General features: G+C 35.1%; 1 protein-coding gene across 4 annotated transcripts; it reads left to right on the top strand.

The window, feature by feature from the left end:
* The first annotated feature begins 3,578 nt into the window (after positions 1 to 3,578).
* Positions 3,579 to 8,797, top strand: LOC132053447 (phosphoglucan phosphatase LSF2, chloroplastic). 4 transcript variants are annotated; one of them, XR_009414121.1, is made up of 6 exons: positions 3,579 to 3,933; positions 5,265 to 5,470; positions 6,028 to 6,198; positions 6,343 to 6,554; positions 7,320 to 7,423; positions 8,706 to 8,797. XR_009414121.1 is itself a non-coding variant. In XM_059445489.1 (5 exons), exons 1-4 carry the CDS (start codon positions 3,678 to 3,680, stop codon positions 6,544 to 6,546), a joined length of 837 nt encoding a protein of 278 aa, XP_059301472.1. In that variant the 5' UTR covers positions 3,579 to 3,677; the 3' UTR covers positions 6,547 to 6,554; positions 7,320 to 8,797. The 4 variants fall into 4 exon arrangements, 1 of the variants encoding a protein (XP_059301472.1); XR_009414123.1 differs by having other exon boundaries at positions 8,692 to 8,797; XR_009414119.1 differs by having other exon boundaries at positions 8,620 to 8,797.
* The last annotated feature ends 2,645 nt before the right edge of the window (positions 8,798 to 11,442 follow it).

The following is an 11,442-nucleotide window of genomic DNA, read 5'->3' as shown; positions in this document are numbered from 1 at the left end:
AAGTTGAACGCGACATGCAGGTAGGAACTAACTAAATCAAATTTAAGAGTAAAATATATGGAAACAAAATCACCACACACCAAAGTCAGTAATCAGTAGAAAGTGCTAGAAAGAGAAAAGAGTTACACTACAACGCTCAAATCACTCACATTTCTATGAGGCGAATGGAAATATGAAAAAGAAAAATGAACTTTTGATTATACAATTCTAACAAAAAAAAAGGAGACAAAATCCCGTTTTTCTTTCAAACTGCTTTTCTCTGTTTTACTTTATTCTAAGAAGCAAGAAGCTTTTCATACTATCCACTTGTTTCTTGAACAAATAATAAAGCAATTCAACTTTCACATTCTTGATATATTATTCCTTCAAAGTCCAATTAACATTCAATTTGACACGGAAAAATAGTTAATTTAATTTTGTTCCACAAAAAGAACCTCTAAAGTGGAAAAAACCAATCATGTTTTATTATTACAATAAATACAAGAGCTTCATGGAAAAATTAAATCATAAGAAAGCAGCGGGTGAAAGTGGGGTTTATTATTAATTAATAAAAACAAATCCACGTCAAAAAGTGAAAGTGCTAGCAGATGGGAAGAAGATATACATTGTAAATGCAAGTCGCTTTCCTTTGCCTAATAATTGGCCCCACTTATGGATGAATTATACAGTCTTGCTGTCGCATTTACTATATAAACTCATCTTCATAGAATCAGAGGGTCCATCAATTCATTACTCCAACTAGTGACTAGTTAATTAATTTGAATAATCTAAAGTTGCCCCGACTAAACTATGACAACCTAATTACTAAAGTTCCTCATTAAGTTTCAAATATCAAGTACACCTTTGTTAAGAGTCGCATCTTATACAGTTCACAAATCCTGGTAGGCCTCAAATTCAAGATTCAAATCCTCTACTCCACAGTGGTCGAGCTGTCTAGTTTGGCAGAGCTTCACATGTCTTGAGCACGTACCGTGTTAAAGAATTGCTGAATGAAATTCATAACTAGTCGTTGTTGTTGGTATCACGTTCCTCCATTTGGGAAAAAAATTAAATGCATTAAACTGGATAACTTTTAGGGATACATTGAAATATTAAATGGAAGGATGCTAGTTTGTAGCCCATGATATAGGTCATGTAATGCATCCAAGTGGGGTAATGGTAATTCATGATCACATCATTGCCTTCAGTTTTCTCCAACTGTTCATACCTTCTTTACATACAGAGCTATTAATGCAGAAGCGGACGTGACCTAAAATTGTCATGCCTTTAGAGATTACATTTACTCAAAATCCTTTCTCTTTTTTTTTTTTTTTTTTTTATCTGAAAAAGAACTATAATCAACTAGTTTGAACTAGGACGGATGTAGAAGGTAAGACATGAATTCATCTGATTCGGTAGCTTTGGCTCGAGTCATTATATGTGTTATAAATTATGAAACAAGTATATTGAATCCACCAACCAATTGAATGAGTTGTGGTAAAATTTTGAACATAAACCAAAATATTAAATTTTTTTGATCCGCTTCGAGTTTGAACTTACCCTTCGGTCTTCGAGTCAACTATGCATCTTCATTGTACTCTCTTTTCTTTTTCTTCACTGTTTTTTTTGCTTATGCAAAACCAAAAGGTGTGTATTCGGTATTCCCACGAAGTGGGAAAAGAGAATCATAATAAGAGCTGGAGGCATGCATACACCTGTATTTCACGCATTTCATCCTGCCTATATCATTATGGGTTTCTTGTTCTAAGCCATAATGTAATGTGACAAATGGTTTGTTCTTTATACCAATTAGATACCATACTCTACTTTTCACTTCTTTTTTCTTACTTTTTCATGTGAGTGCTAAAGGGGATGAGTCATGAGTGTTGAGGGTAAGCAAGAATCTTAATTAATCATGAGCTCTAATACAGATTGATTAACAACAACTTTTGCTCCAATTTATCCATAATCTCTATGAAGATTCTGTGTATGCCTCTTTGATATACTAGAATTTAAATGGCCAGCATTCAACTTTGAGGCAGAGAAGCTGGTGGGAGAATCAATTCTTTGTTGGTTGTTGATGTGGCAGAGTTACCTACATACATAAATCATAAAAGCTTTTTGGGCTTATGATTTGTCAATTCTTTCATATGTAAAATAATAAATAGGAAAAAGGCTAATTCTTTTTCGCAAACATTCGAAGGTGATGAATTCCCATTATGAATCAAATCACTTTTGTCTCCCAACACGTAAGTTACACATTTCAAGTTGTTGGCTTGCCAGGTGACCTCTTTGAATGATACTCATATATATACCTTCTCATCAAGATGATTAGACACAACAAAGTTAATAATCAGAACATCAACGAGTGGTCAATAGCTGCTTCTTTGGCTACTCATCATAATAATTAGATAATTTGTGATGAATGGTTGCGGAGATTAATGACGGAACCAGAAATTTTAGTAAGGGGTCGGATATAAAAAAATTCGACCATGCGACCTAAACAAAATTTTGAACTATCTTTATCACTATGATAAATCTTCCCTCATATCAAAAGTATTCGAAAGTTTATGTGATACGGAAAAAAATACTTTTGCCATGTATTTGCAGTACGATTTTCCAACCAAGAGGATCCACTTGAACCCTTTGGTCTGCGTATACTCTACACTCTCCCACTTGTGGGATTACACTGGGTATGTTGTTGTTATTGTTGTTGGTTGTGGCTAGCTCCAGCAACGGCGAAGACACTCTTAATAAAAATAGATACGATCTTGCAAAAGATTTTCATTTTTTATGTGACAATAGATAAGCAGCGTTACTTGTGCAAAATCCTGCATACTCCACTAGCAATACAGTGCAGTTTGTACAATATGTCAGAATAATCGTGAGGGCCTTTGCAGATTAGAGTGTAAATAAGCTTTGTAACTTGTAATACAAGTGTTTCAACTTGAAAATGTACGGTAATTAATCAATATTGACTAGTGTTGGAATATCATTTTCTTTTTCCTCCTTTCTTAACCGTGTATGTGAAAGAGTGAAATACGGAAACCCGCTGCACACCTTGAAAACAAGATAAAACTTTCATTATTTCACGAAGCTTCCCTAATATGTACTAATCTTGGCAAAATTGATTTCTTAGCTTTTTTTGTTTTGTTTTTGTAGTTATTTAATGTAAGTTTCTAAGTAATTATTGAAGATTCCTTTATATCCTAAAGAAATGGATTTTGTGAAGGGAAGCTTACCTAAATGTATCCTTCTACATTCAGTTTCCAAACACGTGGGTAAGATATACACTATACACTTTGGCTGTATAGGTAAGGTATAGGTATGTATAAGTACGTATATTATATGAATAGATATACAGAGTCTATGTGTATCTTCTATAATTTATATACTACCTATATACTATGTACATATTTTATAAACTAAATGACCGAATGGTATTTGGACGTAGTTTTCCCTTTCGTGAATCGAGTATAAGGTGATGTTTTGGAGTTGGCCTCATCAGCCTACCATGTATATGGAATCATGGTTTGAAGCCCAAGCTATTCCTAGAAATAACGCTGTACAGGCCCATACATTTAGGGCCGAAACATTCTAAGACTGTGGAAACAGGGGGTCATTGAGACTTGAGTCACATGGTGAACATAGAAAAATCTAGCAAGCGGATTAGCTGACCACAATTTCACAAAGAGAGAATGGGAGCTCTCTGGAACTCCACTTGCTTGTGTTCTTCATGGTTAGTACCCTCCCAAGTTCAAAAGAATCCATTGTTATTCTCTTCTTTATTATTAACCAAGAAAACTGCAAACAAGTCCTTCAAGATTTCTTGCAAACTTCCTGAAAGTGAAGTTGAAAAATACCATGCTACCTCAACAAGTAATAAGATGGAGGAATATAACTTAGCTATGAAGAGAATGATGAGGAACCCTTATGAATATCATCATGAACTTGGTATTTCACTCATCCAATAGCACATTTACTTTTTACTTTTACCAATCTAATACTCCCTATGTTCCTTGTGATACACTTCGAATTTCAAGAGTCAAATTAGAAAATCTTTGACCGCGATTTATGCTGTGACTTTTAAATATTTTAACTTGTTAGAAAATCTTTGACCGCGATTTATACTATGACTTTTAAATATTTTAAATTGTTAATTATTGTGACTTATAGTAGTACTTTTTAGGTAGTTTTTAAATATGCAAATCATTATTTGAAACACTTAAAAGATTGTATGTTCGGATTCACGGTCAAATAAAGAAATTTGACTTCCGAAATCTGAACTGTATCACAGAAATTGAGACAATTGTAGTGATTTCTAGTTACAGCCTTTACCCTTAACAACTTTTATTTTTCCATGGTCACTTCTCTTAACTTTCTTATTTATTTGGATCCTCACTTTCTTACCTTTTACCTTTTAAGATCTGGGCGTTAGTAACTTAATTTTTAGAAGGGGTTTGGTTTTTTGACATTTAAGTGAATCTGTTTGAATTAAGTAGGCGTTTGGCCAGATATTTTTCACTTTATTTGGAACTTATGGAGTTGGACTTGAAGACGGAGTTGTGTTCGGTTATACTTTTTGTAAAAATATTTGGAATAATGTTCATGCTTGAATGTACTTAAAAGACAAATGCAAAAGTGAAATGTGAGTTGGAAATCAGGTTATAAGCTGTTTTGTCAAAATTTGAAATATAAATTCAAGTTGAATTTGGAATTTTCATGGCCAAACACCAGTTTCGGAAAAAAAAAAAAGTAAATAATTTGTATGGCCAAACAGGTTAAGAAATCATGGATCCCTGAAAGGTGGATCTTGGTCTGCTCTTTGACTTTCTATTGTGGGTTATGTATGTCTAATGACTTTATGTAGACCACACCAAGCTTCTATTTGTGTTACCCTTTAGTGAAAAAGAACAAGTTTAAGGTGTTGGATCACCTTTTTCTTCTTTTTGTAGATGACTTTATGGGAACAAAACTTTAAACTCCAGCTCATGGTTGAATTTGGAGAAGTGTTTACTGTTTACTCTACTTAAAAGCTTGATCAATATGAAATAATGGACTAGCCAAAATAAGCCCCTTGCTTAATAGATCTAAATAAAAAATGTTCTGGTAGGAGCGTCTGAACAGTGTACAATTTGTGATGTTATTTCTGCTTTGTATTGAATTAGCAATTATGCTATATTCCGAATGATTTGGCTCTTCTATAAGTAGTACTTGTCAGGAAGAGATGATAAGTATAGTAAGAAGTTTAGATAGATAGCTTACAAGTATAATTTTTACTGCAGGAATGAACTACACATTGATAACAGAAAATCTCATTGTTGGCTCGCAGCCCCAGAAAATAGAAGATATAGATCATTTGAAGAAAGAGGAGAATGTCGCTTTTATACTAAACTTGCAGCAGGACAACGATATTGAGTATTGGGGAATAGATCTCCAGTCCATCATTAGAAGATGTTCAGAGGTCGGAATTCATCACATGAGAAGGCCTGTAAGTAAATCTTCTCCCTTTTCTTCTTTTGCTTTTCTGGGCTGACCGTTATCCCTTAAACCATTGGTCTATACTAGTATTCTGTTTTGCGAAAATAATTGTAACACGTATTTCCTTCAACAGTCGACAATTTTGATGTGAATTGAGGTAGTTTACTTTTTGTTAATCCTATACTTCACTAACATCAAGTGTTATATTTCCGTAGCATTGATGACTGGTTCAGGAAAGCAGTGACTGCCTGTATTCACAACCTTGCAGTCTTGCTCTATAGCATAAAGATAATGCTCTGGCTCCATGTCCAGAAGTTCCGGTTTTAGAATATAACTAGGCTTCAATGTTTTCAATGTGGTGGATATAGTTTGTACATGTGTGGTAGAATAAGGGCACCATTTGCTTGCTTTTATTTTCTTTTGGTTGCAAAAATCTGGAATTCAAATCACTTTTTTTATCAGGTTTTTAGCCTAAGAAAATAAAAAAAATTAGGTTTTGGCATATTATTTTTTCCAAGACGCAACTCGTTTTCTGTATTTTGATCATCACAAATACTTTAATTGCAGGCAAGAGATTTTGATCCAGATTCCTTGAGGGGTGTATTACCTAAAGCTGTTTCATCACTGGAGTGGGCGATTTCACAAGGAAAAGGAAGAGTGTATATACATTGCACTGCTGGATTAGGAAGGGCCCCTGCTGTTTCAATTGCTTATATGTTCTGGTTCTGCGGAATGGATGTAAGATTTCACCTTTCATATGACCATTGATTTTTTTCCAAATTCGCAAACATTATTTATGAATCAATCCTCCATCCTTGGTCTAATAATGAAAGCCCATTTGATTGCTGTATGTCCTGAGATCTTGAAGTGCTTGTTGAGCAGCTAAATACAGCCTATGATACACTCGTTTCAAAGAGACCCTGTGGGCCCAACAAAAGGTCAATACGAGGAGCTACTTATGATTTGGCTAAAAATGATCAGTGGAAGGAGCCCTTTGAGAATCTTCCAGATCATGCCTTCGCGGATGTAGCAGATTGGGAAAGGAAACTGATTCAAGATCGTGTCCGGCTCCTTCGTGACAATTGAGAATGCTGGTCAGGCTATTTCTCTAACTCATCCTCTTTTTTTTTTTTTTTTTTTTTTTTTGTTCTTGTCTTCGTTTTTTGGGATAGGTATTCCTTAGTCCATCATTTGACTAGAAAAGACATCATTGTTTTATTTGTGTTGCAATTGTCGCTCAAGACTTCTTCGGTATGAAAGTGTTCTCTATTCACTTTTCCGTTTACAGTTGAAAGTTTGATATAGAAAAATAAAGTTGCCGTTCATTGGCTCCTATAGCCATTATTTTAAGAGATATGTATTGACAATCCTAGAATGTCTTTGATCACTAGAGATGAACAATAGCTCCGCATTCTGACATTCTTCTTAGTTCTCCTTGAATACAGGAAAATTTGTTTCAGGAAAGCAAACAAACAGTTTGAGAAGAATCAGAGAGGGTAACTATAGGAAGAATCAGAGAGGGTAACTAAAGGATACGGAAACCCAAAAGAAAGTGAAAAGAAAGCACAAGAAAAAAATTTCTCTAAGAAAATCAAAAGAAAAAGATGCCTGCTTTAGGCCTTGTGACATTTATATGATAAGTGGATTTCTGTTTTAGTTTGCAGATATTATTATTTCTATCTGCAAACAGTACTCAGTTAACTTCATCTCGAGGTACATCTTAACCACATTAGGGAGTAATAATAGTAACAGTAATCATGCTTAGTGATTCACTATAAAGTTGATGCATCTACTCTTTTATGTGTAGACTGATATAATGTGTATAAACTGACGCATCTTATATCATTTGGTACCTACAGCATGGAAGTATTCCAGAGAGTGAGAAGCTGCCCATTGAAGCGAAGCCCCATGATAGTATACTGCAAATTTGGCATGTGAATTAGGTGTTGCTGTAACATATTAGGTCAGTACATTCCTTATAGTTGTATACCCCTATAATAAAGTGAGCCCATCAACCGACAGTTCATTACTGGGGAAAACCTTGTTTATTCATGTGGTGTAGAACAATAGCTTGAGGAGATCTATGTTCTCTTTTCTGTACAACAACTTACAATGAGGTGTTCCATAGAATAATAGGTTGATAGAAAAGAGGTGACTCATTGGTCCACCTAAACCTTTCACATAATTCACATACAAACCACCTAGAACAACTTTATTACTATAATCTAGAGAATCTTGATCTTATAAGTAACTTTAACTTCCTGCAAGGTTGTCTTTACCTTCTATATTTTTCACTTGACCAGCCTTACCTTTCTGAATTTATCACACAGCAACTTTAGTGAGTTGGCTTCACATTGCTGGGGTAGCATGACTGAGTTATTGGTTCCAAACTTTGATAAAAAATAATTTCGGTGGGAGTCTTCCATCGTTATGTACTCGAGCACTTCATTGATGACCACTGTCTTGAATGATAATCAATTTAAAGGGACTACCCTATGTCATTGCTCAACTGTAAAGTTGAAGACTTTCCAGCTCGTCTAGCATCTCTTGGAGGGTTGTGGGTCCTTATATTGAAGTCGAACAGGTTCCATGGACTACAAGTGCACCAACTAACTTTTGCTTTCCCGTGTTGCGGATTCTCGATCTTTCTCCTAACAAATTTAGTAGCTCATTGCTTGCAAAAGTTATGAAAGCTGGAGAATGATGAAACTAGATGACAGACATGAAAAATATCTTCAAATTGTGTAATCAAATAGGGTAGTTCCTTCAAATTGATTTTCATTCAAGACAATAGTCATCAATGAAGTGCTCGGCATACATAACAGTGGAAGACTCTCACTGAACTATTCTTTCTCGAGTCTAGCAGCAATAGTTCAACTATGGCTATCCAAGCAATGTAGAACTGGATCGCTGAATTTGTTGTGTGATGAATTCAGAAGGGTATGACTGCTTAAATTACATAAAAAACGTAGACAACTTTGAAGGAAGTTAAATGTAAGTTCAATATACTCTAGATTATAGTAATGAAGTTGTTCTAGGTGGCTTGTAAGTGAATTATGTGAAAGGTTTAGGTAAATCAATGAGCCCTCTCTTTTCTATCAACCTATTGCTCTACTTAACACCTCCTTGTAAGTAATTCTGTCTGTCCACAACATGCAGTGTACCCCATAAGAGGAGCATGCCTGATATACAGGCTAATAATGCTTGAATACTATGTTTAATTCATTTCAGACTTTTATGATTAGGATTGACAATGGGATAAGGCAAATGGCTTTGCTGGTCTCTGCATCACCAGCCCACAGTGCCTGCTATTAATAAAATGAAAACCTTGGCACTGCTTGATGAGTGTCTCCTTTTATTTTGCAAAGTGAAGATTTTCACTTAATGAAGTGTGTAGTTTTGTTTTTTTGAATTTTCTTTTTTATTGGATTATCATTTTCTTCATTGAATTTTCAATCAAAATAAATCTATTAGTGTATTGCATGCTTAATATGTTGATTCAAAGCATGACGTGTTAGATATAACTAAGAACTACCAATAACTATTACGCTTCAATTCCAAATTTGCAGGTCAGTTATATGAATTCTATCCTCCATATTCATTGTGTTCCGTTCTGGCTCGTTTATTTCACTATTTAATCAAATGTCGTGGAGAACAAATTATGGCTCTCTAGAGCTATGCGCTATTTAAATATCAGTAGTTTCTTTACGTTGTCATACAATTTCCGATCCAACCAAGAAAAACTCATGTTAAATATTGCTCTTACGTGCAACCCCATATATATGTTATCCAAAAGCAATAAAACGATGAGATTGAGTATGATTCCGCAAAATTTATTAGAAATTATTATCTAAATTAAACTTATATGGAGTATTAATTAATCATTCAAGCAACGTTTTCAAAAGTTTTGTGATTAATGAAAACTATTGCAAGAATTGTAAATAATTAAAACAAGCAATCAAGAAATATGTAGGCAAACATAGGGCAAAATTGATGAGAAAAAATTTACAGGGTTGTGTTAGCTAACAAACCCGTTACCGATTGAATTATTTGGTTTATTAGTTGATAGGATTCATGTTGCTCGTAAGAATTTTCTAGTTCCTATATGCCTATTCAAGTTGACGTGATGCTTATATTTTTATGGAATTAGAACTAGCAAGAACGTATTAACAAATTCGTTTAAAACTAATTAAGCAAGGCAATTAGGTACTCCCTCCGGATCAAAAAAAAGTTCACTTAGCCTTTTTTTCTTGGATAAAAAAAAGAGTTCACTTAGCAAATCAAGAAAGAATTAACCTTGTTTTTCCATATTTGTCTCTATTAAGTGTTATATGATCAAATCTCAATGCCTATTCAATTAGGGGTAGTTTAGTCAAATTACCTATTTTTGTTTAGGAGTTAGTATTTTCTTAAGGGGTGTGAGTATTTTCTTAAGGGGTGTGCAAATGACTAAGTGAACTCTTTTTTTGATCCAGAGAGGGTATATGTTTATCCTAGTTGCAAATCTGTCTCTAATGCATAGGTTCAAAAGCTTATCATATTCCATGACACTTCCGGTTCAACTTGAGGTTCTTAAATAATATTCAATTTCTTGGCAACGTTATTAAATAATTAAGGAGAAAATTACACCCTGTGTCAATTAGGGTACCAATGCTACCAAAATTGACCCATTTTGCTAAATCTTTCAAAAAATGATCCACTCCCTTCTCCTCCCTCTCTCTCCGCACTCTCTCACTCCCACCTCCATCGCCGTCCTTTGCTCCACCATGGCCCCTCCCTCACTGCTTCGCTCCTCTTCTCTCTTCCCCAATTCCCCTGTCACGTTTCTTTTGTACTCTTTGTGTTTCAGGTTTAACTCCGGCGAAGCAAGCCATCTCCGGCCAAACAACGCCCAACGATTAGACCAGATTCACGGTGTATTGTTGCAAATATGACCGGATTCTCTTTTTAACGCCGTCACCGGTGACTTTTTGTTTTTGTTTAAATGTTAATTGTATTGTTACAGATCTAGCAGTATTCGCGTTTTTCCCGACCTCATGAACGCCGACGAGTGCCCTTTTGTTTTTATATATTTATACATGTTTGCTGGTTTTGCCCCATCTCCGATAAATATTTACAACGGTGGTAGAGCGTAGGTGACGGCGATGGGGTCGTCCGAGGTGGTTGAGGTTGGCAATGGAGAGATTGGGCGGGGGGGGGGGGGGGGGGGTTGCACGGGTAGTGAGTGTATAATATTGTATAATAGTGTATATGGGTGTATATGGTGGTATATGAGTGTATATGGTGTTTATGTATATGGGTGTATGGGTGTATATGGGTATGTGGGTTATAATATTGTATAATATTGTATATGGGTGTATATGAGTTAAAGCTTTACAATGTAAATTTTGGGCTATTTTTTTGCAATGTAAGTGACCAAAATGTATATTTATGAAATTTCCCCATAATTAAGCACATAATTGAATAAATAAATCACGGGAAAATGACCTAATAATACTACTTAAGACTATATATTACAAAACATAAGGATACCTTTCCTTATTTACAAAGCATACCAACTTAATTACAAAACATAACGAATCTGAGAAAAATAAAAGCCCACCCTTCCCTTCTTTTTTCCCCATTCTCTGTTTCATCCAAAACAGAGCCACCCCACCCTTCCTTTCCCTTCTCCCTATTCTCTGTGTCCTCCGAGTAATTCACCGCCCCACCCTTCTCTTCCGATTCTCTTCTTCTCCGACGTCTTCTTTGGCGAGTTCAGGCCACGCTCCGGTGGAAAATCTAAACAAACACGATCTGGAAAAGCACAGATCTGAAAAAATACAGATCTAGAAAAAAATGATCAGCCCATCTTAGGGTGAAATACAAACCTCATTAGCTTTATCTTCATTCACTACAGTGCAAACTAGGGTTTCAGATTGAAGTTATCAACACTAAATTTCTCTCGAATAGCTACTAGTCGAGCAATCTAAGTGGGGGTAT

The sequence above is a fragment of the Lycium ferocissimum genome, chromosome 1 (assembly GCF_029784015.1).
Source record: "Lycium ferocissimum isolate CSIRO_LF1 chromosome 1, AGI_CSIRO_Lferr_CH_V1, whole genome shotgun sequence".
Lineage (NCBI taxonomy): Eukaryota > Viridiplantae > Streptophyta > Magnoliopsida > Solanales > Solanaceae > Lycium > Lycium ferocissimum.
This window is presented reverse-complemented; position numbering and strand designations above follow the sequence as displayed.

Excerpts from the sequence above, each read along its gene's own strand:
- LOC132053447 (XM_059445489.1), top strand. The coding sequence starts at position 3,678 with ATGGGAGCTCTCTGGAACTCCACTTGCTTGTGTTCTTCATGGTTAGTA. Across the intron at positions 5,471-6,027 it reads TTCATCACATGAGAAGGCCT|GCAAGAGATTTTGATCCAGA; the intron begins GTAAGTAAATCT and ends CTTTAATTGCAG. Across the intron at positions 6,199-6,342 it reads TCTGGTTCTGCGGAATGGAT|CTAAATACAGCCTATGATAC; the intron begins GTAAGATTTCAC and ends CTTGTTGAGCAG.